Raw genomic sequence first — 26,459 nt, 5'->3', positions numbered from 1 at the left:
TACAGTATTTTGAAATGAAAATTATATCTTTATTCCTCTAAGCCACATGATCAGAAATTTACAGTCATATGTCAAATTTCCTATGTATTTTTACCATCAACATCTGAGTTTTTATTCAATATAAAGTTTGTACTACTGGACATACCAAAAGATGCCTAAGATAAGGAACCTGACCTGCAGTAAAGCCCTATTAGCAGAAAAGAAAAAAAGTGCATAAAATAATAAAACTAATATAGTATATATAGTGAATCTAAAGTGAATGATACAAAAAGATGTGCTATAGGAAGTCTGGGGTTGAGATTTTAGAGTAGTGTTCAGGGAAGATGAGGAGGGGAACTAGAGGGAGGGTTTGGAAGTAACCTGTTGGAAACATAAAAGTGTCAAAGTAGTGAAGGCATTCCTAGCAGAATTACAAATGCACATGGATTATTGAGTACTTAGTGAAGAATATACATATTTGATGGAAGGATACAGTCTCATCAAGGAGATTACTAGATATTTAAAGAGTTAACATTTCTTTTTCATGGGTAGGGGAGCTGGAATACTACATACATGTTCTGGTTTTACTAGAATACTGTTGATTAATTATAGTATAGCTATTCAGCTTGGTGAATTTTAAGTGATCTTAATTTATCATTTTGCCGGGAAAGATTTCATCCATAATATGAGGGAGATGGGTAACTATTCTGTTAGAACACATATGTTTGAAAATTAGAAACAAATAGGGCTGTATGTGGGTCTTTTTTCCTATAATTGGGTTGTAGGAAGGCACATATTAAGCGGTTTTAGGCTTCCTTTGATGAAAATGTGGTGGTACAGTAAGATACTTGTCAAATAGTTTTATAACACTAATATTCACAGTGATTTGCATAGTTTTTTAAATTACTAGTTATTCCATAAATAATATTATAAAAGTGATATACTCCCCCAAAAGGAAGGGGAAAAAAATCCACAATTTGACCACACCAAAAAGTAATGGGCTTTTCATTAATCCATGTCGTCTTTCAGTTTTTACTCATTTGTGTTTAATATTCTCTTTTCATAATCATAGTACCAATTGTGTTTGTTGCCTTTTTCAGTTAACATTTATATGATCTGTAATCTTTGCCAACAAACGTCAGCTAAAAAAGTTTTAGTAAAATTCTGAACCTTTCAAAATAGAGATATCTTTATTTTTTTTTTAATATATGAAATTTATTGTCAAATTGGTTTCCATACAACACCCAGTGCTCATCCCAAAAGGTGCCCTCCTCAATACCCATCACCCACCCTCCCCTCCCTTCCACCCCCCATCAGCCCTCAGCTTGTTCTCAGTTTTTTTTTTTTTTAATTTTTTTTTTTCAACGTTTTTTATTTATTTTTGGGACAGAGAGAGACAGAGCATGAACGGGGGAGGGGCAGAGAGAGAGGGAGACACAGAATTGGAAACAGGCTCCAGGCTCCGAGCCATCAGCCCAGAGCCCGATGCGGGGCTCGAACTCACGGACCGCGAGATCGTGACCTGGCTGAAGTCGGACGCTTAACCGACTGCGCCACCCAGGCGCCCCTGTTCTCAGTTTTTAAGAGTCTCTTAGGCTTTGGCTCTCTTCCACTCTAACCTCTTTTTTTTTTTTTTCTTTCCCCTCCCCCATGGGTTTCTGTTAAGTTTCTCAGGATCCACATAAGAGTGAAACCATATGGTATCTGTCTTTCTCTGTATGGCTTATTTCACTTAGCATCACACTCTCCAGTTCCATCCACGGTGCTACAAAAGGCCATATTTCATTCTTTCTCATTGCCACGTAGTATTCCATTGTGTATATAAACCACAATTTCTTTATCCATTCATCAGTTGATGGACATTTAGGCTCTTTCCACAATTTGGCTATTGTTGAGAGTGCTGCTATAAACATTGGGGTACAAGTGCCCCTATGCATCAGTACTCCTGTATCCCTTGGGTAAAGTCATAGGAGTGCTATTGCTGGGTCATAGGGTAGGTCTGTTTTTAATTTTCTGAGGAACCTCCACACTGCTTTCCAGAGCGGCTGCACCAATTTGCATTCCCACCAACAGTGCAAGAGGGTTCCCGTTTCTCCACATCCTCTCCAGCATCTATAGTCTCCTGATTTGTTCATTTTGGCCACTCTGACTGGCGTGAGGTGATATCTGAGTGTGGTTTTGATTTGTATTTCCCTGATAAGGAGCGACGTTGAACATCTTTTCATGTGCCTGTTGGCCATCCGGATGTCTTTAGAGAAGTGTCTATTCATGTTTTCTGCCCATTTCTTCACTGGGTTATTTGTTTTTCGGGTGTGGAGTTTGGTGAGCTCTTTATAGATTTTGGATACTAGCCCTTTGTCCGATATGTCATTTGCAAATATCTTTTCCCATTCCGTTGGTTGCCTTTTAGTTTTGTTGGTTGTTTCTTTTGCTGTGCAGAAGCTTTTTATCTTCATAAGGTCCCAGTAATTCACTTTTGCTTTTAATTCCCTTGCCTTTGGGGATGTGTCGAGTAAGAGATTGCTACGGCTGAGGTCAGAGAGGTCTTTTCCTGCTTTCAAAATAGAGATATCTTTAAAAACTAGGAGTGAAGGGGCACCTGGGTGGCTCATTTGGTTACGTGTCCGACTCTTGATTTCAACTCAGGTCGTGATCTCACGGTTCGTGAGTTCAAGCCCCGCATCCAGCTCTGTGCTGACAGTATGGAGCCTGCTTCATATTCTCTGTCTCCCTCTCTTTCTGTCCATCCCCAGTAATAAATAAACACATAAAAAAAACTAGGAGTGAACAAATAGAATCTTTAGGGTCTCTAAGATATTCAGTATTATAGCTATACTATAATTAATCAACAGTATTACAGTAAACCAGAAAGACAGAACACATGTAGTATTCCAACTCCCCTACCCATGATAAAGAGATGTTAACTCTTTAAACATCTACTAATCCCTTGATGAGACTGTATCCTTCCATCAAATATGTATATTCTTCACTAAGTACTCAGTATTCCATGTGCCATAGTTCTTACACATTGACTTTTATTAGCACCACATTTGTCTCGAACATGTTTTTCACATTGTTTCTAATAATTCTAGTAGTATGTGAATCACCTAAAGGAAAACAAATTTTATGAGAAACTTTGTTGTAGTCTTCTAAAATGGGAAAGAAGAATAGTGACATTAGAAACCAGGATTCAAAAAAAAACAAAAAAAAAAAAAAAAAAGAAAAAGAAACCAGGATTCAAACATTTGGTCACCTGCTGGGTATAGAGCTCTATCCCAGGTCCTAAAGGGAAATAAATATAAACTTGACATCTTCCCAGTCTTCATGGTACTTAGATTTGGTAGAGGAAATAAACATGACAAAACCACAGTGTAAGCACCATCCCCCAGATCATAAAGTGTACTTAGACTCAGAACATCAAGAGGTGAAAAAGTATTTTTAGCTATGGGTTGGATGAAAAAGGCAACATCTACGATGGCCCTTGATAAATAAGTAGCCTTAGAAATATATATGAAAACGAGACAAACTATGAAATATATTAACAAGAAGACAATAAACTTTCAGTTTTCAGAAGTGATCTAGCCCAGCATTTCTTGAAGTATAATGCATAGAACTCTAATCACTTAAGATGGTCCTTGAAAAAATGCTTCTATTATTAGACAAATTTAGGAGAAGCTGTACAGTATATATCACCTGTGATGTGGATGATAATGTATAACCATTCTAAGTTATCAATGAAAAATAACAGTATAGGTAACGAATTTATAGAACTGCAAGGCATGGAATATACCTCTCTGTCGCCCAAATGTGTCCTTGAATATTTGCTTGTGTTTAAATATTCACCGTGTTCTTCTCTATTCATTTAACCATAGCAGTTTCCCCTCTTTAGAAAAATGATTTGTCATATTTCTGTGTTACTTTCTGTTTACTTCCTTGTTTTACTAATGCTGTCTTGTTTAATAAATTTTAAAAAATGCAGAAATGCATTTTAAGTTAGTTATTCTTTTTCTTTAACATTTAATTCTGATTTTTCTAATTTTTCTTTTTTATTTTTCCATTAGAGTGACCTCAGTTCTGTGGTAATTTGATTTTTTATTATAAATTTATATGCTTTTCTTACTTACCACTTTTTGACTCTGCCTAATTAATCTCTCTGTACAAAACATAGTGGAAAAACAAAGTTAGTTGTGAATACCACTTATATGACTTTAAAAGAGGTAGATAATTTGTACTTTTTACATCATATTGGTTGTCTTACTCTGTGGGAAAAAAATTAGATGGAAGATTAAATTGTCATATTGAAACAGTTATGCTCTCACTTTTAGTGTTTTTCCTTTGGGTGTTTTTTTAAAAGAGGCATGTTAACTTTGTTTAAAATAGACTTGGGATTTTCAACAACTTCCTGTAAGGTTCTTTACTATAATTTTTTGAGTAAACTCTAGTTGAAATTTTTTCATCTTCAAATGCATAGTGGTTTTAGTTTTACGTCTGGGTCAGGTAAAGTTGGCCCTTTGACATTAGCAAACAGAAGAATATCAAATTTTCCCAAGTTGGCTAAAGTCATATTTTCAAATTTCTGTTTAATATAAGCGGCATTTGCTTATAATATGTGACTTACATAATAACAACATCGACTGCTGTAGCACAGAATTCTTAATTTTCCAAATGTCAAATGACTTTATACTAACTGTTCAAACTAACTTAATTTTCCATTATGCTGCTTGTTTTTCTTTCATTTTATCTAAGTTCTTCCTAAATTTAAGCAGAAAATTGCATTTTTAAATTTGAAATGTGGGTCTATGGTTATTTTTTTTAAAGCAATGGATTGATGGGATATATTTACCATATTCTGAGAAAAAGTAACAGAATAATAGCTATGAGTGGTACATTCTTTTAAACTGATAAGTCATTGTATTTCTATTTTCACTTGAGCACATGTGCCAAGAACTAAAGAATCTTTTAGTTTACATAATAATGCTTTATATTATATTCTTCATCATTATATTTTTACAAATGATTTCCATTTACCTGGATTTAATATATAAAAAGTTACATTAAGTGCCAAATTTCGGGGTCATAGTTTATTTTTTTTTCTTTCTGTATATATATATTACTTTGAAACGTTTGAACAAAGTAATTATTGAATATGCTATATCATTTTTTAGACAGGTTTGTTTCACAAATGAACCAAGTTGTCTGTTATCCTTCATTTATGCACACAAAAAATCCAAATCACATAAAAAGAAGGATGTTTGCATAAATAATCTAAATTTCAATGCCTAAATTTTAGGAATAAAAATTTTATATAAAAATACATATTTAAATTACCCATTCATAAAAATATTGCTGAATAGCATTAGTTTTCAAATTTGTCACTAAGACTACAAAATACCTTATGTTTGATTTAAAAGCTCTACGATAGTCAGGTATAATTCATATCCTTTTTTTCAGCCCTAAATATATGTGTAAAATAAACCAAGAAATCACTAATGACTGCTAACAAACTGCTTTATTCAAAAAGTTAAATCCTATATGATTATAAAATAGACTATTCTTTGTACTGGTGGTACTTATACTTTCTAAATTGAAAAAATATGACCACTGAAACTATATTAATGATATGATGGAATATTATAATGACCTAATTCTATTAACATATCACTAAAATCATAGATGCATAGGTATATGCATACTACTAAATCACAGTTTAACATTTTAATGAGTTACTAGAAGATTTAGGATATTTGTCATTGAAATTCCAGTTAAAGAACTATTTTTGGATGTTGATAAAAAAATATAGTTATCCCCCATCCATTGTTTGACAAGTTATCAGTTAACTAACACTTGACTTTGCCCCTGTTAATTATGTTAGGGTGAAGATTTCTTTTCTTGCATTAATTATGATAACTTTAATTTGCAGGCATGAACTAATCACATTTGTGGTTAATATTTTTTCTTCGTATAGATCAGATATTTTTGTTGAGGTAAATGTTTTAAATACCATTACACTTTGGTGGATATTTTTTTCATGTCCCCAGACTGATGAAGTATTTCTCGAAGCCCAGATTCAGAATATTACAACCTCACCCATGTTTATGGAGAAAGTTTCACTGGAGCCATCTATAATGTACAACGTAGCAGAATTAAATTCTGTCAGCCAAGCTGGAGAATGGTAAATATGAATTATGAAGTGTTTGTTTTTATTTTGAAGTATCTGAACTTTTCTAACATTTGTTACTCTTGGGTGGTTTATAATTTTCCTTTTAATCAATAGACTTTATTTTTCTTAGTTAAGTCTTATGTTCACAGAAAAATTGATTAGAAAGCAAAGTTCCCACATGCCCCTGTCCCTGCTCATAGTTCCCAGTTTTTACATCTTGTTTTAATGTGGCACATTTGTTACAATTGATGAGCCGAATTGATGACACTTTTATTAATTACAGTCCATAATTCACATTGAGGGTTCATTTTTTTGTGTCATACATTTTGTGGGTTTTGACAAATGTAATGACATTCAGCCCCCACTGCTGTATTAGACAAAATACTCTCATTGCCCTAAAAATCTCCTGTGCTTCACCCACTCATTCCTCCTTCCACATACAATGATAAAGATCCTAGCCATTTGCATTTTATGTTTTACTGTTTGAAACATAGTCTTGTAATTTTTATAATAATTCAGTGTGGTAAATATGAAACTCTTCATCCTTTCCTGCATATGATAAAACTGAGGCATGGGAAGAAATGATGGAGAGGCTAGAAAGGATAAAAATGAAGGATGAGTTATAAGAATATTCTCTCAACATTAAAAGGAGTGGACATAGGAAGAGACAATGTAAGTTTTTTTGCAGAAATGAAATATATATGTCTTTCTATAGATAATTAAAAGAGGAAGAATAAATAAATACAAAGTTGATATTAATGTGGGTAAGAAGGTAATCACTGCAGAAAGTAACTGATTTTGTTCATCGATGAAAAATTTACTTCTATCTTATTATGGTGGTTAAATTGAGTAAAGTTTGTAGCCTCCCATATCCCCACTGAGGAAAACAGTAACTTCATTCTTTCCCTAATCTTTTGGTTCATTTTACAAATGATCACTTAGTTTACAGTGGTATGTTTCTTGATATAATTTTAGAAAAAGGGACAGGATACTTTAGGTTCTGATTTCTGTCACATTTTTTCAGTTAATTGATACATATCCAGTATTTTAGGTAATATATTGCATTCTGTTATAAAGAAAGAACTAAAGGTTTTCCATATCAACTGAAACATTTAAAGAAAAGTAAATCTTCTCAGTTCAAGTCCTTTTTCATTTGTGTTGAAATGGTAAATCATGCAGTTCCCGTCCAGAAGAAAAATCACAGCCATGGTTTTTCTTTTAAGACTTTAGAGAATTTTCTCCATCTCTCTCTCTCCACCCGTCTCAGTGTAACTACATTTGGGTCAAGAGCTTATTTGCAACCAATGGATACACGCCAGTATTTGTACTGCCTAAAACCCAAGAAGGAGTTTGCAGAAAAAGCAGGCATCATTAAAGGAGTAACAGTAATTGGAAAACTGGATATAGTGTGGAAAACAAATCTAGGTGAAAGGGGAAGATTACAGACCAGCCAACTTCAACGAATGGTGAGTCTGTAAAAAACACTGGAGGGGGTTTTGGGGGATGGGAGGGGCAGATAGACCAACTTAAATTTTCCTAGGTGTATTACTAAAAATCAGCACTTGTAAAAGGTATTATTATTACCAGTGAATAAGAGATAAAAGACTAATAATTTTACTGATTTCTAGGTAGAAAATTCATAGTGAGATGGATGAAAAATGTTCAAATATTAATTTATCCATAATACATGGTTTGTTACTCTACTAAACAGAAAGTAAATTACTACTATAAAAGACTAATAATTTTACTGATTTCTAGGTAGAAAATTCATAGTGAGATGGTTGAAAAATGTTCAAATATTAATTATCCATAATACATGGCTTGTTACTCTACTAAACAGAAAGTAAATTACTACTTACCAATTTTTCCCTCCTGTAGTATTTCATGCTCACTGTTCATCTGACTTCCACTACATAAAAGGTTTTTTTCAGTGTTCTGCAACTCTTGGACTTACTACATTCACCAACTCAGTTCAGACTTTTAAAAGATTTTTAGAATCCGAGTCATCTAAAATTCAGAGAGTGAGTTCCATTAAGGTCTTATAAGCATTATTTGGATACTTTTCCTAATTTCTGCTCTTAAAGCAGGGATGGCTCCCAATCTTCTTTCTTTTGTGCCAGTGAGACTATGCTACAGAATCATCCCTTTATGCTGAATATTAACTGCTGTGATATATTATTTAAAAATTACTTTTCTTTCACTATGTCAGGTAATAATTGGAAAAAGAAAGATTTTCACTGGACCTAATTTAAAATATAGCAGTTAAGGGAAGCCCGGGTGGCTTAGTCGGTTGAGTGTCTGACATCGACTCAGGTCATGATCTCATGGTGCGTGAGTTCGAGCCCCATGTTGGATCTGTGCTGACAGCTCAGAGCCTGGAGCCTGCTTCAGATTCTGTGTCTCCCTCTCTCTCTCTGCCCCTCCCCAGCTTGTGCTCTGTCTCTCTCTCTCAAAACTAAACATTAAAAAGTTAAAAAATAATAATAATAAAAATAATAAAATAAAATACAGCATTAGCTATCATCTTGCCATGGATGTTCCAGGCTTTGATGCTTCTGTGGTCTTTTCCCTGCTTGAGTGTCTTGTGAACAGACATGTATTTTTTTCCTGGATCTTTTCAAGACAATCTTACTTTTTCTGCTTAGGCAATAACCTTCTTTTTAGAGTTATATATGTATAAGCTGCAGGATCTTTGGAAAGCATCCCTTTAAGATCAGACCTATTGAAATTTCTTTACTGAGTTTTTACCTCTGAGATTCATTTGAACTCGACTGAACATGAAGTATTTATAGCAAACACAGTCAGAGTCCATAGTATTGTTCCACAGGCAATCAATGGCAGCAAAAGAAGTTAGGATGAAAAGAAAAAAAAAGAAAAAAGAAGTTAGAATGACTGTGAATTATTTTTCCTGAACATCAGCTTGGAGATCCACAACTGTTGAATGAATTTTCTGATGTGGCGCCTTTATTAAAGTGGGAAAGTTTTGTTAATAGATGTGTGCTAACTGTGTTGCTTTTTCTCCTAGGCTCCAGGTTATGGAGACGTTAGGTTGTCTTTGGAGGCAATCCCTGATACTGTAAACCTAGAAGAACCTTTTCATATTACCTGTAAAATAACAAACTGCAGGTAATGGCAGTGTTTCTGGATGGGTGTCCTTTCCCCCTCGCCTGCATCAAAGAGAATTAAAATCTTTTGACTATGCTCTCTTAAGTTTCTCCTTGACAAACAGCCTTCTCTGAGGTTGATGTTGAATACTGTAAAGTTCTTCATCTGCTAACTGTATGTATTACATATTTTGAGGTCTTACTTTATTAGGCATTTTCTGTATTTTATTTCCTTCATGCATTGTACCCTACGAGGTAGATACGAATTATTCACATTTTATGTAATACAAAGCCAATTCAGAGGTTAAGTAACTTAGTCAAGCTGAGAGAGCTAGAAAAGATGGGGCCAGAATTTGAAACCAGGTGTATTTGACTTGAGAGCCCATGCTGTTTTCATTTTTTGCACTTCCTCACACTTCAGATTATTAAAACATAAACTAGTACATTCTGATGGAATGATACATTACAGATTTAACATTGTAAGATAGATTTTTCTGAGGCATACTTATACCTGAATTTTATCTTTAGTATTAAGAAAGTAATTTGTCACGAATTTAATACAAGGGGTCACTTAATTATAGATTGGAAAATAGAGCCTTATAATAGAGAGTATAATCTAGCTATTGGGATGCAAAGAGCACAGGGCTTTGAAGCCAACAAAACTGAGGATTAAAGTCCAGTCCTATCACTTTTGGTACAACTTCTATTTCTACTTGGGATGTATTATTCGTTGTGGCACTTTGATACTATTGCAGTGATGAATCCCAATGCACATAGTCTGAATGTATAATCTTTTAAAATTCCATATCCATTCCAACTTTGATATAGGAAACACCCATCCATGACAATTATAAAAATACTCCCTCCCTCTGAAGCTAGTGACCCTCCCACACGGTTAATCATTCCTTTCTGTCACAGCAAATTTTAATATAGTTTTTTAGTGACACTCATGTATTGCTGTGGTTTTTAGTTTCTCTTTACTAAATTGTGCATTATTCAACAGAAGGGACCATGTCTTCCCTAGCATTGTAAATGCACTGCCTGCCATGTCATTGGAGTTCAGTAAACAGCAACTCACATGGGGTGAAAACCCTTTCTGTATAAGTGTGCTTTTGGATTTTTTGTTTAAATTTTTTGAGGTATAGCAAACCAATGACCAAATGACAAACCACTGTAAAAAATAAAATTCATGTTAGGTGACTGAAGTTTTCTAAAAACCACCTGTTTCTTAGATCTTCAGTTTCCTTATCTATAAAAATAGGACCCCCACCACTGCCACCCACCTACACACAGACACATACACACAATATACAGTAACTGGCTTTTTGTGAAATGTACTGACAAAATTCATGTAGTGCATCTAACCTGGTCTATGGCACATAATGGATACTTCAAATGTTTGTTGCAGAGATAGATACATATAAAGCTAAATATCATTAAATGAGTAAGTGAAAGAATGTATAAATTGCAATTTAAATAAATATTTAAAATATGGAGCCAACTATGAGAGGATAAAAAGAGGTCAAACAGTTGAGTGTGGTCAGAAATGGTGGTAGAGCCAGAGGACTATTTTTTACTATGAGCCTTTGGTAATTAAAAAAAAAAAAAAAAAAAAAGTGTATACCTTCATTGAAAGTTATTTTTAACTTTACATGTTTAAGCTAAACTGGTGCTATCAGTTATAAGCAGAAGCAGTCTTTTCACATGAACACTGAACAAACGTGGATAGTATTTACTTAGAAATCTTGTCTGTCGTTTTACCTGCAGGGTAAAGGAACATAGATTAAATAGCAAAAGGCTCAGTTTATCTTTGTCTTTCCTGTAGAATACTTAACAGAAATAGGAAGGAAGCATAGCAACAAGGTGAGACACAGATGTCTGGAAGTTTCCCAGAGAAATGGCAAAGCTGCCAACAGATCAGCACCAGGGAGCCAGGATTCAATAATAGAACCAGAAGGCTTATATCCAGACAGGCAGATCAGTCTCAGTGCTTTAAACCCTAGAAGACGCCATATCTTTCATTTTCCTGATTGTCTCAAGTGAAATAAAAACGACATTATAGCTTTTTATTTCTGATTCCACTTTTATTCTTCTGGACACCCCGAAAACAAATTCATTGGCACTAGTGGAAGAAATATCACAGAACCGCTTTGTGAAAGGAACAAGATTTATTCCTGTCTTTCTGATTCCTCCAGCAGTGAAAGGACTATGGATCTGGTTTTGGAAATGTGCAATACCAATTCTATCCACTGGTGTGGCATTTCAGGAAGACAGCTTGGAAAGCTACATCCAAGTTCCTCTCTCTGCCTTGCCCTTACTCTCCTGTCTTCAGTACAGGGACTGCAGGTGCGCTATCTTTTCAGTATTTGGGGACTGTTAACCAGTGGTCATTTACTATTTCCATTTTTTTCCTCTGATAAATTACCAATGAATGAAACTTTACACCGGTATCTTTCTCTCAATAGAGTGTCTCCGGCTTAAGACTAACTGACACGTTCTTAAAGAGAACATATGAGTATGATGACATCGCACAGGTCTGTGTGGTATCGTCGGCCATCAAAGTGGAGAGCTGAAGAAAATTTCCAGTGTTCTGCTTTTCATTGAGTTTAACAGAACTTTCTGTATTTCTGTCACCTTTGTGAAATGATCGAGTCTACAACAAAAATAAGTATCTATTATTTAAATTTCTTTCCTGCAAAAGTTAAAATATTAAATATTTGTTTTGAAAACAGCCATCTACTGATTTTATCTTATGAGTTATATTCTAAAAGAATATTTGTACATTTTCTATACATCTCCTATTTGATTTCATTTCTCACCACTGGACTTTGTTCTCCAAAAGTTCTGTATTTGAGGCCATTTACCCCTAGCAGGTATCTGGAACAGGGGTTAGCAAACATTTTATGTAAAGGGACAGATACTAAATATTTGTCTTTGCAGGGAATGTGGTTTCTGTTGAAAATTCTTAGCTCTGCTGTTATAGTAGGAGAGCAGCCAGTAGGCAAAAAGAGCACAGCAGTATTTACAAAAACAGGCAGCTGGCCAGATTTGGCCCGCAGGCCATAGTTTGCTGACCTTGACTTAGAATATAGAACTGTTTCTTAAAACTTTAGATTGTTATAATACTTTATTTAAAACTTTTCAATTAGTCCATTTTTCCCCTAACTCCTCAGTCAGCAGAAAAAGTTGAAAACTATAGTAAAAATAATAAGTAAATAAAACAACTAGAGTAGTCCCTATGTAACCTTATATTGCAAACACAGTATGAGTTCTCCTAGTGTTTTCAAAGTTACTATATTTGTATGTATCTGTTTGTATGTACATATAAACAGATCTAAATTTCAGTTACTAACAGCAGATCAGAATTGGCTTAATTTCTTGGATTGTTGATTACTCTATTAACTTTTAACTAAGAAACCCGATAATTTTCTAACTCAAAGCCAGAAAGTCCTGGGTTTTTTTCATATTGAAAAACAAGTGACTTATTTTCATAAGGCATATTGAAAGGATTTCTACCTTCTGATATTTGATTTTGAACTCTAAGTCATGCATTACTACTACAAAACTATCTCTAGATGTAATCACACTGATTTACTTATGTCAGGAACAAAACAGTGAGAAAGTTAATATTGTCAACAACTTTGAGGGGCTCCTGAGCGGCCCAGTCGGTTAAGTGTCCAACTTCAGCTCAGGTCATGATCTTGAGGTCTGTGAGTTCAAGTCCCATGTGCGGCTCTGTGCTGACAGCTCAGAGCCTGGAGCCTGCTTTGGATTCTGTGTCTTCCTCTCTGTCTGCCCCTCTCCCACTTTTGCTCTCTCTCTCAAAAATAAATAAAAACATTTTTTAAAAAAAGATTGTAAACAACTTTGCAACATGAATATAGTAAGTTTCAATATTTTGTAAGGACAACAAAAGCTTATGCTGTTAAATAAAAACTTATTTTGGTAAGTTGAAATTCAAGAACGTATATAGAATCGCTTAACTGTTAGAGGTATTAAGTCAAATACAAAAATTTGTTTTTCTTAAATGCATAATTATTTATTGCCATGACAAATTATTTGGTCCAAAGTGAAAGCTATATTCAGAATGAGATTTGCCCCTTAAGTTGCACTAATAATGAAATCTGTGCAAAATAAAGTAAAAGCAGTGTAAAGTTGAAGTCTGTCTTCCAGAATGAGTAAGACTGATTAAATGATAAGACTTGATAGTCACTGTGTATTTTGATTGCTTTTCAAGTATCCTCTCATGACTGAACCTTGTGTTTCATTGTTCCAGATTTTAAAAGTAATATATAATGGTCTTTTGGAATCTGCTATATAATTTGATCTAATTATAAACTCTCTTTTTATGATAAACATCGTCCATTCCTTAAGTAAAGGTTAGATAACGTCATCTTGGAAGGGATCTGTTTAAATCATTATAAAAATTAGATAAACAATTTGGTATATTAAATGAAAATGTCATTTGCATAAAAAGGACCTTTTAGGTTTTACATAGCATCATAACTGCTATAGCTACAACAATGAAATGTGGTTAATGGAAGCCAGTCATTCCTAAGGGGAATGTATATAAAGATTCAAAGTTTTCTTGTTCCACACCAGCCAGTATAGTATTTGGGGCATTCCTTATAATTACTTAGCACAGTCCAACTACACAAACTTTCTTGAAATAATTTGCAATGCAATGATTCCAAAGTGATGAAGGTATCTGGAGAGCAAAAATCCAGGTAAGTGGACAGATACCTACAGTGAATTTGTTCTAGGTGGTATATCAGCCAAGAAACAGATCAGAAAGTTGAAATGGAAGAAATACACCAGCTCTACATGTAAAAGAATGGCTGTCCCAACTAAAGATATTAGCAAATCAAGACATTGTTTTAAAATGGTTTTCCTTATAATGCCTTGGTCTGATTTTGGTATCAGAGTAATAGTAATAGCTAAATAAAATGAGTCAGAAGTGTTTTCTCTTTTTCTGTTTTCTGATAGTGTAGAATTGATAGTATTGCTTCCATTAAGTGTTTGGCAAAATTTACCATTGGAATCATCTGGGCCTATAGCTTGCTCTGCTGGGGGATTTATCTATTTCCTTACTGAGCTTTGGTAGCTTTTATCTTACAGGGAATTTGTGTGTTTAATGTAAGTTGTCCAATATATAGGCCTAGATGGTCACTGTATTTTCTGATTACCCTTTAAAGTCTGGAGGGCTGCAGTGATATCCCCTCTTTCACTTTTGGTACTGTTGATTTGCATTTTCTCGATTTTCATAGTCAACTAAAGGCTTACCAGTTTTAATGACCTAAAAGCATTTTAATATACTCAAGATAGTTTTGCTAGAAACTTTCTCTTACCACTGGATAAGAGTAGCTATTTTTAATTAAGTAAGCTCTATACCCAACGTGGGGCTTGAACTCATGATCCTGAGATCAAGAGTCACATGCTGTAGGGACTCAGCCAGCCAAGTACCCCAAGAGTAGCTAATTTTTAATTGTGGGTCAGGTTTCACTTTTGTTTTCAGCACAGTCCTTTCATGTGAATAGTTAGTATTTCATTCTGTATTATGCTTGAACACTAGGAGTTGAATTTAACCTCATGAACAATAAAGTTGGTTTAAATGGAATACAAGATATTGAATTCAGAGGGCCTAAAATTTAAGTCCTGCTCTTCTCTGGCCAGACTGTAGATTCCTATGGGTTTTCCCTGTAAGCTGAGCACAGGCAGTGAGGTATTTGCTGGTCTGAGGAGAAATCTCTAACTTACCGTTACTCTAAATTAGAGTCTTTAGACCTACATCAGAACCGTGTAGGATGCTGTTTAAAATGGTGATTCCTAGGCGTTACTATAGGACCTATTAAATAAAAATGGAAAGTGTGGCTCTGGATCTGCATTTTTAATTCTTACAGTGAAATTACAGAACCACTGTTCTAATCTCACAAGAGGAAAGAAAGGAAGAGCTGATTTTTAACCTTGTAGATACCACATTATTAGTCTTTTGAGGAGAACAGTTATAGTAAGGCCCTCATCATCATGAGTATTACTGAGTTAATTTTATATTACTTAATTTTTCAGTTTTCTCTCACAACACTTGTGAAATGATTATGTGTTCACCCAACTTTACCAATTTCATAATTAACAAAAATTCTAGTTAAAATGGTCTCTCATCACTGCAGAGTCATGCCATTAATACTTAATGCCATATCTCTTCATTAACTACTATGATCTGATGTCAATAAAATATTTTAAGTCCCCTGTTATGTTCACATTGCATCAAATTAAGATGAAGCATAAAAGCAACATGCCAAGCCAAATTATAGCAAAGGTTTATATGAACAAGCAATGTTAGTGATAGAAGCTTTTTATAATCCATCAAATAATTAGTTTTAAAAAATCAGTATTTATAGGTACATAATTAAATGCCACTTAGAAAATCCTTAACTTGAGAATCAAACCACTGGCTTATTTAAATGTAAATATATTTAAGAGTTTCCATGGTAAGGTCACCATTGGGGAAATTGTGCTAGTTAAATTGAATAGTTATACAATGGACCTAACCAGTACCATTAAGGATTTCTAAATGTATTTGATTATGTACTTAGAGTAATTGGCCATGCTAACGTTATCAAGATCAAACTGCAGGCAAGATTGGTTAAGAACTATGCAAACAACCTGAACATCCTACTTTCACCTTCTGTACATTCACAGCATCTATTTTTCATTTCAAAACAACCCTTGCACCAAATGCTGCTTCTCACCAGCTCTTAGATTCCTTGTTCCCCATCAGAGCAAGCAGCATTAAGGACAGTACTGGCCCCTGTGATAGATATTCAGTACTGATAGCACTATCAGAGCTAAAACTAGGCAACAAATTTCTTCTCTCCAAACATGCTGTTCCATGGCCGTATATTTCTCCTGAATCAGCATGAGAAACCTTTCCTCTTGGTCATCCCCATCTTTCAAAAAAGTCTGCTTAAGGGAGTTTGGAGCTAGAGAACTTGCCAATACACAGCACTACTGTTCAATAAATATACTCTGCTATTAGGTCTAATATACAAATATGATGATGATGATTTGATTTGAAAATGGAACCCTGTTCAGTACTATATTGGCACTCAACAGGGCTAATGATCATTTGTTTACAAAGGAGTCATGTTCAAGTCTGTTTATGATAAACCTATCATCTAGACAGATTGATTCTTTAGGTGTCTTTGTTTTGGCCACTATCTACAGCAAACATTTAAGAGCCATAATCATTTGTGCTCTGGGCTAGGGTCCCTGGTCAAGTCAGGAATGTTCTTCAGTACTGCTGCTGAATGATCTGCTCCGGATGTGATTTCTAAGTTGCTCTATAAGTTCAGGGTTCTGTTGCTGTATCTGCTGAGCAAACTGCTGTCCCCTGTAGTAAAGAGGCAAAGTGGTATGAATTAGGAATTTCCAGTCACATAATACCCATGCGAAAAGAATTGCAGAGGATGTGGGTATTACTCAGAGGGAACCTTTTCTATAAAAACAAGTTTTAGAATCATGGCTTTAGTATCTTCAAGTTTACCAATGCCTCCATATAGCATTATTACAGCACAGTGTTCTTTATAAGGAACAAAACACCCATGCTAAAAAGTGACTCCCTGAAATGCATACAATCCACACGACAAATAAGCTAAGGGCTGAAAAGTACATGCTTTCATTGTATGTGCTCAAATACAAGGCAAGGAATTTCTCTTGTCATCAGGTATGATAGGTGTCATACCCATTCTGGTCACCTGTATGTCACCTAAGAGAACTGATTTTTACAAAGGCAAAGAAATGTAATACAAATTCCTGAGTGTGTAACCCTCAATTACAAGTGTTACATATCACTATAATCATGCCACTTAAAGATCACTGTAAAAATGCAATATTCTAAGCAGGGTAACATGGTTGTGATCAAAAAAAGGAAATGCTCTGAGGGTTGATGGGAGGTGGGAGGGAGGGGAGGGTGGGTGATGGGTATTGAGGAGGGCACCTTTTGGGATGAGCACTGGGTGTTGTATGGAAACCAATTTGACAATAAATTTCATATATTGAAAAAAAAAAGAAATGCTATTTGTGTCTTCATATAACATTTCCAGTGACAACATGACACACAGATTGAAAAATCAATTCAAAGAGTAGAGTATCTTGGGGCACCTGGGTGGCTCGGTCGCTTAAGCATCCAACTCTTGATTTCAGCTCAGGCCATGAATTCACAGTTTGGGAGATCGAGCCTCAATTGAGCTCTGTGCTGACAGAGCCTGCTTGAGATTGTCTCTCTCTCTACCCCTCCCCCACTCACATGCTTGCTCTATCTCAAAATACATAAATAAACACTAAAAAAAAAAGTATCTTAACTTGGGTGGAAGTGAAGGTAGTGTGCTCAAGTAACGAGAAGATGCAAAAAGTATCTTTAGTGATGACATATGCACTGAAAAGTTCAAATGAAATGGTTTCCTACATTGTTGGAACATTAATATATGTAATATGTGATTTTTAGATACACCTAAATTAATAAGTTAATACATTCTTTAAGTAGATATTTGACTTATATCTACATCCTTGAGTAGCTATTCAAATCTGCCAGAAAACTTTTTCATGGATCCAGATCTTCTGGATTTCTGCCCTTCAGTCTGAAAATTCCGATTTATAAACTTCTCTAGATTGCATAACTGCTGAGGCCACTGATATGAACAGTGAAAGAAAATTTTAAAAAGGAAACCCTGGTCCTCTCACTTTAGAGGCAAGCTGTAAAACATAAACTTTTTTACTATTTGTATTTAAGTAACACTTACGCTTGGATGAGGCTAGACAGGTCAGTTAGGCCTCCAACTCCAGCAGCAGGTCCCCCAATGGCATTTGTCATCATTCCTGACATTCTAGAATAGGCAAAAGATAGATCACTAGGATTGGTATATATTCTTAACAAGCAGACTAAGGAGAAATCAGCTAAATACACCTGCACTGTGTAGGAAGTCAGGTCAAATGTGCATGGCTATCAGTTCTAATTGGCATTCATCTATCATTTATCACTTATCATTTTGGAGGTGATGTGCTCAAATTAGGAACGTGGCAGGTAGGTGGAAAGGGAAAATATACTTACAGCTGCTGAACTTGAGGATTCTGCATTAAACTTGCTGCCTGGAATTGAAAAGCGGCATTTCCCATTAAAGGCAGTTAATATTTATGGGTCTTTAACAAAGACTTGGAAAAAAAAGAATGAAAGCAAAACCAGTATATAGTAACATTTTCTAAAGTTTTAGCATACTCAACAAAGTGGGAATGTAAAAAATAGAGAAGTACTAGAAAAAATGGCAATGAAAGTATATTGCAAGGATAAAGAGGTTACAAACACTATAATAAACTAAGCAGTTTACTTCCTACTATGGACCAGATCAATAAAGCCAACAGGAAAAATAAAAACTTTAAAAGTATGGCTAAAGAATCTTCTACCCTTGAGGGTCTCCTTCAAAAGAGGACTCTAGGAGATGTGACCTTGCTCCATGGGGCTCAGCAGTATTAATCGTTCCTGTGCTTACAGTAGGAGGAGAATTCTATTCATGCATGCACTCACTTGTATAACTTTTCGTTTTGAAAGCATAACAATTTTTTTTGCCTCAAATTTGTTCCATCAACAATGTTCATGTAAAATTTAAATGGAGTCTAAATCTTTGTAGACAGTAATTTTTCATTCACTGACCCTAAACAAGGTGTTGGGAGAAGCCATCACGTGCTCTCATTACCATAAAGAGAACTGTTTGAGTTGCCAACAATTCAATAACTCTCCTCAAGTTTCAGGATTGGTGCTTCTGGTACCAACACATGAGTGCTACGGACATTACGCAGGAAAACCAGGATTTATAAGCTATAAATATAAAGCATTTCATTTCACAATCTTTTTTTTTTTTTTTAGTTTATTTTGATAGCAAGAAAGAGCATGAGTGGGAGAAGGGCACAGAGAGACAGAGAGAATCCCAAGCAGGCTTTGTGCTGTTAGCACAAAGCCTAATGTGGGGTTCTAACTCACAAACCGTGAGATCATGACCTGAGCTGAAATCAAGAGTCGAATGCTTAACTGAACGAGACACCCAGGTGCTCCTTTCACAGACCTTTTTATCTGATTCTGAAAAGCAGTTCACCCTCTTCTAGTTTCTGGGACGTAGAAGAGATACAGAGGAGATGCTAGAGCTTTTCTGGCCACTTTGAAATATGCAGTCCTCTAGTCACTCGAAGGTAGAAAACAACCTCTGGAATTCACTTCTTGCTCACTGTAATAACCAAATACATAAAATTCATTTACAGGCAAAACGTTTCACCTCCCAAACATGGGCCTACTAAAGGTGGGCCAGTTGCCTGCTCTTTTTTCACCACAGTGCCTCTATGCCTCTTCTCCCAGCTTGTTAGGCAAGAGTCCTGGCTCTGTGGGAAGGAAGAGAGTCACAGGTGCAGGCAAATTCTTTGATGACTGGTACTAGCTCAGTGGTTCTGCACCTGTGCTCAGTGGCTGTGCAAGTTGTTTAAAACTACTCTGGTTCTCTATAGCGGCACTTTTGAGGTCCTGCAGAAATGTCCCCCACCCCCACCAATCTGGGCATTTCTCGTCCATTCTCTGAAAAAGGTAATTAACTTTCTGGAAGGACAGTATGAAGAACACTGTAGTCCCAGGTTCTTCACAGCCCTCTAGTCCTGAGGCTCTGTATTGGAAACCTTTCTGGGCAGATTCACACAGGACTATCTTATGAGCACATGTGCTCACCTTGGTCCACAGGAAACACATCTCCCCTCCACTGGCTTCAGTACAGTTACTTCCTAAACCATACAGCCTTCTTTAGCTGGCATGTCAGACCCCAGTCTACTGTCTTCCAAACTGAGGGCCATTTAGACAGCTAAGAAGGCCAGAATAAGCCTTTTCTCTGTGGGCTAGAGAGGAAGGCAGCCCTTTACTTCCCTCATACATGAAAAAGGGCTTTGTAACTTCAATAGCTTTCTCCAAAAAGCCTGACTCTCTATCAACCTGACTCTTTATACAAGTCACACAGTATGTTTTTTACCCACACCTTTTGCAACACTTCACTTTGGTGCACAGCATCCAAAGCAGATTTTGGCTAAACCAAATCTGAAAGTATAAGAAATCCATTTTCACATCCTGCTTCAAGAGCATAACCTGACACCCGCAAATGAGTAACAATGCTTAAAAATGTCACAAAACCTACAAAGAGACATATAATTGTTGACATGTAAACCGGAAGACCAACTTAAATTTGATGGGCTCAATCCTGAGACTTGAAGAGAGTTCCTGAATTATTTGCAAGTCCTAATTAACTACTGTCTACAAAGATTTCAACTACCGATTGCTACAAACCTACTAAATGTTCAAAAGACTTCTTTAACTCACTGGGAATGAGCTCTCCATGCATTTCAACTCAAATGAAGATTTTTGTGGATGCATGACAACATTTTTTGAAGGAACCAAAGGCAAACACTAGTACCGCAACCTTCCAAGGGCATGACATGTGGTGGAATGAATGATTCTCAGCCAGAAATATTACAGATTACCCAGGTAATATCCCTGACCCATGAAATCAGAGTTTCCACATTTTGGACCAGAACATATATGTTTTCAAAAAGATCCATGAGTGATTTTGTTGTTTTGTAGGATGAAGTACATACAAAGGAGAATTATACTAAAAGTTCAAATAAACTCTTATGAAAGGAAGGAAGCAGACCATGTTGAGAGGAGAGCTTAGGGAACCACCACAGCCAAACTCCTTAGATCAGACCTCCATTATTAGGGATCTTCCTAAGGCCACTTTCACGTAAAAGAGTTGTTTTTAATCTTTTGTAGATTTGCAGACCCCTTCACCAATCAGATGAAAAAAAAAACAGTTCTCTCTAGAAAAATGCATATACGTACATGTATACAAATTTTTATATATAATTTCAGGGAATCCATGGGCTTCCTAAAGTCCATCCATGGCTTTCTCATAAAGAGATCCATACCTGAGCCAGAGCATTATATGACCATTCTACTGCTGTTACCCCCACCACCTCTACAAAAGCTCCCCTATTTGTTTCTTCAAGTTTGGGAACCATATAACTCTATGGAAAACAGCCAGCAGAGCAGAAAAGGAAATATACTCACCATACTAATGAAGGCTGGATTATTTATTAAGCTAGCCATGTCAAAGCTCAATCCAGTTCCTGTCTGTAAAACAATTATATCTGAGAATTATTCTAACCACTAAAATTTGATTCTAATAAATTGTGAATGAGAGAAAATATTTCCCTCACTTGGCATTAATAACTTACAGGACTAGATACCTCTCTTAACTTCTGTTCTGCTATTTTCAGATTTGACTTGTAAGAATCATTTTCAGGGTCAAGATCTAATGCCTTTTGATAACTTGTAACTGCTTCTTCAAATTTATTTATGGCAGTGAGGGCCAGTCTGAAAAGAATAAAATATAAGATATGATTAAAGAACATCACAAAGAAACATCTGTCTCAGTATTTGATGTGAATCCAGACTACACATTTAACTTATTCACTGTACTATGATTCACAGAAGTGTCACTAAAATTCCTTCTAATTCCAAGATTTGTAAGTCTGGACTTTATCTATTCTGCTTGCTGACAAACGTGGCTGTCCTATGAATCATGAATTTAATGCTTAGAAATGACTCTTACCTACCCTTCCAATTTTAAGCCTAATATGTGAAGTAATTTGCCTTATGAATGATAAAGCTCCACAAAGATGAGAGCTAACAATCCTGTGGCCATTTTAATTCCATGAAGCTAAAACCATTTCAAGAACTCTGAACTAGATTTGTGCTTCTTAATGTCCCACTTTCTTCCTTCTTCCTAGCAGGGACACTGAGCCACAATAAATATCAATTTGCCATTAAAAAAGTAAAAATAGGGGCTCCTGGGTGGCTCAGTCAGTTAAACGTTCAACTTCGGCTCAGGTTGTGATCTCGCAGTTCCTGAGTTCGAGCCCACAGCGGGCTCTGTGCTGACAGCTCAGAGCCTGGAGCCTGCTTCAGATTCTGTGTCTTCCTCTCTCTCTGCCCCTTCCCTACTCATGCTCTCTCAAAAATAAATAAACATTAAAATAAATTTTTTTAATTAAAAAAAATAAATAGAAATAAAAATAAAAAATAAAAATGGGCTATGAGGTATCAGCAAGCTTCTCCTGAACAAGACATGTTTATTGTCAAGTAAATAAAATTAGCACCCTTTACAACTCAACACATATCCCAGGCACAGATCAAAGAGTTAGTTACTAAATTTTTATATTTTCGCTACCTAGTTAGTAGAATTTATTTATCAGACAATTACTTCAGAACTACATAATAATGGTGTATATGGAGAGAAAGTACTGAGGTTTTTTATTTGTTCTATGTTCATTTTTAATAAATTACCCCAATTCTTTCTTGGACGACTTGCCTCCCAGACTTCTGATCTAGACAGAATACAGGGCCTAACCAAAGAAAAGTTCTTAGGACCTAATTTGTTTTCTACTTGTCAACCATGAAAGATACGTCATCAGAGTCCTCAACTAATCAACAGTCAATAAGTATTTATTGAAATCCTACTGCATACCAGAGACTACTTTATAGTTCACAATGAGAAAGGAAAAGTCCTTGAGTTTAAGAAAATTTCATCCTCCCTGGGAAAATAAGCAATAAGAAAACAAAAAAAATAGTAATATTAAGGAGAATGAATAGGGGAGCTCCTCAAAGACAGGCACACTAAAAAGACCTGAGTGATGAGAAGAAGGCAGCCACATGAAAATCAGAGGAGGGGCATCTAAAGAGAAGACACAGCAAACACAATGGCCCTGAGAAGGCTCAAGGAACGGGACAAAAGCTGATGAGGAGGAAGCACAGAAAATAAAGTGTGGAAAGAGATGACATCAGGGAATAATTAGGTGCCAGATCATATATGACTGTGGTTTGGAGTCTGGATTTTATTCTGGTTGCAATGGAATGACAGATCTGATCTATGTTTTAAAATGTTCACTCTGGCTTCTCTGCAGAAGACTGACATGGGTGGGGGTGGAAGGGTAGCAAGGGCACCAGTTATGAAGCTACTGCAATAGCCTATTTACGAGATGATAATTTGACTAGGGCTATAAACAAGACAGCATTCAAGATACGTAGTACTGATTATGGAAACCAGAATTGACAGGACTTGCTGATAGAATTAGTTGTGTCAGGTGTAATAAGAATGAAGGAGACTCCTAGGCTTTTGACCTGAGCACTGGGTATAGGTGAATGATGACACCATTTACTGAGATGGGGAAGATTTAAGAAGGGAACAAAAGTTCTTTTGGGGACATGTTAAGCTTTAAATGCCTATTAAATATCTAGGTGGAGATGAAAAGTAATTGAATATATGAGTATGGAATTCAGGCATATAACTTAAGAGCTCCATCAAACAAAGCTGAGTCTCATTAATAACGGTAGTTAAATTCTATAAAGTCACCACAAACACTAAGTTAGTAAATAATGAACAACTCCTCCTAGAGGAAATACAGGGTTGGGATCCTGTGAGCTTTTGGTTACAACATTTTCATCAATAGGTCAAAATATAATCTTATTTTACATGCGTTTCTGTTTAAAGAAACCTTATTTAATATATATTACTGATTCATTAGCAATGAACTAACAGCCAACAGCACTCATTTCTGATCAAGAATTATCTAACACATGTATTTTCTTCATAAGGTGCATTCTAGCCTTCTTGTGCTTAGGAACACTAGACAACACTTCAGCCTACATGTGGGGGCCAGTGTAAACAGGAAATCAACCACAAAAGGCATAAAAAAGCAAAAAAAAAAAAAAAAAAAAAAATACAGCACTAAAAAAACTGTGAAAAGGACACTTGTTTACAGCCTAGAGCTAAAACAAAAAGGCAGAGCTTTATCAGACATCTGCGGAGAACTGGCATGATAGACAAGTGACTCAAATTTTTCACCCTTCTGTGAATGACCACCAAAGCACAGTGAGTATTGATTTGGGGGTTGCAAACAAATTGCAGCATGTAGGCAAATTCATGAATACAGACTCCATGAATAATGAGTACGGACTTAAAATGGAATTTAAAAGCATGGGACAGGACAGAATCAGAAGAGAGAACAGACAAACGACAGCAGCAGGAGAGAAAGCCCTGAAGTACGCCATTATTTAGAGGCAGTAGAGAAGGAAGAAACAGTAAGAGAGACGAGGAAAGAGCATCCAGTGAAGGAGAAGGAAAACTAGGAAGTATGATGACCGAGAAGCAGAGAGAATAAAGTATTTCAAAAATGAGTCAATCATGCTGGGGCACCTGGCTGGTTCAGTCAGAAAAGCATGTGACTCTTGATCTTGGGCTCGTGAGTTCAAAGCCCCCATACTGGGTAGAGAGATTACTTAAATAATCTTACAAAAATGTTACTTGTGCCAAATACTAAAACATGGAGCAGGGTAAGGATACAGAAACGAACACTGGCCTTGGCAAAATATAGACAACTGGTGACCTTGAACAGGGCTGTCAGCACAGTGATAGAGACAAAGGCCTTATTGGAGTGAGTGGAGAGCAAATGAGACATGAGGGAGATGAGGGAGCAAACCCAGCCAGCCATGGGGACAATGCAGAAAAAGAGGAGCTGGGAAATGGCCTCGCGGAGTAAAATCTTGGTTCCAGTGGGTTATTTTCTAGGACCTTTCCACGCGCAGTCACTGCCGCTGTTAGAGACAACCTTGTGTTGCAGAAGATAAAGGAGAGGACTCCAAGGGTAAAGTCCTGAAGAAGGTACAAAAGGATGAGACCTAAGGCATGAATGAAGTCTTAGATAAGAACCCTCTCATTTGAAAAGGAATAAAAGGCAGTCTGTGAGGATATAAATGCAAGTAGATTGGTTGATTCAGAAGTAGGAAGAGTTATTTTTCTTCTACATGGATCTATTTTCTTAGTTAAGTGCAAGGCAATACCATCAGCTGAGAGCTGCCATAGAGGGTATGGTAGAAATTTGAAGAGAGAAAAAGTGAGAAGCAGCCACTCAGCGTAGTAAGGTGAATTTGGAAGCAAGTATAGTAGCATTGTCTGCCAAGATATTGAGTGCTCATTTGAGATTTGTGGCCTTGAACAGGAAGTGAGTCTACTGAGTAAGGTTGTATTATTTTCTCCAACAACCAACCATTCATCATACAACTGATCATCTCTATCCCAAGTCATAGAAATTGCAGTCATTTCCTCTCTCAATGTTATATTTATCCTCCTAATAGAGAATGCAATATTTAAGCAGGAAATTGAAAACCAAGCCATTAAGAACAGCATATTTGATACTCCTTGGTACTGCTTTGAACATTTTGCCAGAACTTACCCCATTCTCCCATAGGCCTTGCTGTACTTTGAATCGATTGCTATTGCTTTCTCACAATCCTTTATTGCATCTGTGTAGTGACCTAATTTACTCTGAGCAGCAGCCCTAAGAGAAAGAGAAGAGATATTTATTACAAGCTGCCTCAAGGCACTAATTGAGATTAGTACTAATAAAACTATATTTTCCTTGTCCCACTTTGCATATAACTTCCAGTAAATATCTAAATCAAACCAAGATAATTCTACAATCAAAAAGATAACTCAAAAACAAAATTCAGGGGCTCCTGGGTGGCTTAGTTGGTTAAGCGTCTGACTTCAGCTCAGGTCATGATCTCGTGGTTTGTAAGTTCAAGCCCCCTATCGGGCTCTGTGCTAACAGCTCAGAGCCTGAAGCCTGCTTAGGACTCAGTGTCTCCATCTCTCTACCTCTCTGTCTCTCTCTCAAAAATAAACATTAAAACAATTAAAAAATAATTCAGAGAAAATATGCAGGCCACCTTTCACTGTGTGCTTTCCTACAGAAAAGACAAATAAGTGAATCATACAACTGATCTACCTACTTATTGCCTTTTGAATTTGCCCAAACAGAAAACTGAAAACACCAGGAATTACTAGAGGAGAATGCAGAGTGAGAGACAGTGGCAAATGGCTACCCAGGGGTATGCTGTTAAATGATCACTTTACTAGTAGGGTTAAGATCATCATCTGGCAAGTCTAAGATGAAAATCTAACTTACCCGTGTGCCAGAATCTGGCTGCAAACAAAGGATGGCAATGCATTCCATCCACTGAGCACAGAATCTCAGAGCAATTAAGCACTATTGAATCCCTTCTAGGTTACCTCTAACAA

General features: G+C 36.1%; 2 protein-coding genes across 12 annotated transcripts in view; one reads left to right on the top strand and one right to left on the bottom strand.

Annotated features, from left to right (window-relative positions):
* Positions 1 to 13,449, top strand: part of TRAPPC13 (trafficking protein particle complex subunit 13) — a 41,116-nt gene extending 27,667 nt beyond the window's left edge. For 2 of the 10 annotated variants that reach the window (XM_019414354.2, XM_053907323.1), the window contains exons 8-13: positions 4,041 to 4,058; positions 6,018 to 6,151; positions 7,407 to 7,605; positions 9,165 to 9,265; positions 11,439 to 11,589; positions 11,709 to 13,449. In XM_019414354.2, coding sequence (XP_019269899.1) covers positions 4,041 to 4,058; positions 6,018 to 6,151; positions 7,407 to 7,605; positions 9,165 to 9,265; positions 11,439 to 11,589; positions 11,709 to 11,816 — 711 coding nt within the window. In that variant the 3' untranslated portion in view covers positions 11,817 to 13,449. Of the gene's footprint in view, positions 1 to 4,040; positions 4,059 to 6,017; positions 6,152 to 7,406; positions 7,606 to 9,164; positions 9,266 to 11,438 lie in introns of all 10 variants that reach the window. The other 8 variants (XM_053907321.1, XM_053907319.1, XM_053907324.1 and 5 more) reach the window with 6 other exon arrangements.
* Positions 13,450 to 15,115: 1,666 nt separating this feature from the next.
* SGTB (small glutamine rich tetratricopeptide repeat co-chaperone beta) overlaps positions 15,116 to 26,459 on the bottom strand; it is a 45,564-nt gene continuing 34,220 nt past the window's right edge. The window contains exons 6-11 of one of the 2 annotated variants that reach the window (XM_019414359.2): positions 25,612 to 25,716; positions 21,568 to 21,694; positions 21,389 to 21,451; positions 18,350 to 18,387; positions 18,042 to 18,125; positions 15,116 to 16,633 (exon numbers count right to left, since the gene is read on the bottom strand). In XM_019414359.2, coding sequence (XP_019269904.1) covers positions 16,522 to 16,633; positions 18,042 to 18,125; positions 18,350 to 18,387; positions 21,389 to 21,451; positions 21,568 to 21,694; positions 25,612 to 25,716 — 529 coding nt within the window. In that variant the 3' untranslated portion in view covers positions 15,116 to 16,521. Of the gene's footprint in view, positions 16,634 to 18,041; positions 18,126 to 18,349; positions 18,388 to 21,388; positions 21,452 to 21,555; positions 21,695 to 25,611; positions 25,717 to 26,459 lie in introns of both variants that reach the window. The other variant, XM_019414358.2, reaches the window with a different exon arrangement.

The sequence above is a fragment of the Panthera pardus genome, unplaced genomic scaffold, assembly GCF_024362965.1.
Source record: "Panthera pardus isolate Hobbes unplaced genomic scaffold, ASM2436296v1 HiC_scaffold_2, whole genome shotgun sequence".
Classification (NCBI taxonomy): domain Eukaryota; kingdom Metazoa; phylum Chordata; class Mammalia; order Carnivora; family Felidae; genus Panthera; species Panthera pardus.
This window is presented reverse-complemented; position numbering and strand designations above follow the sequence as displayed.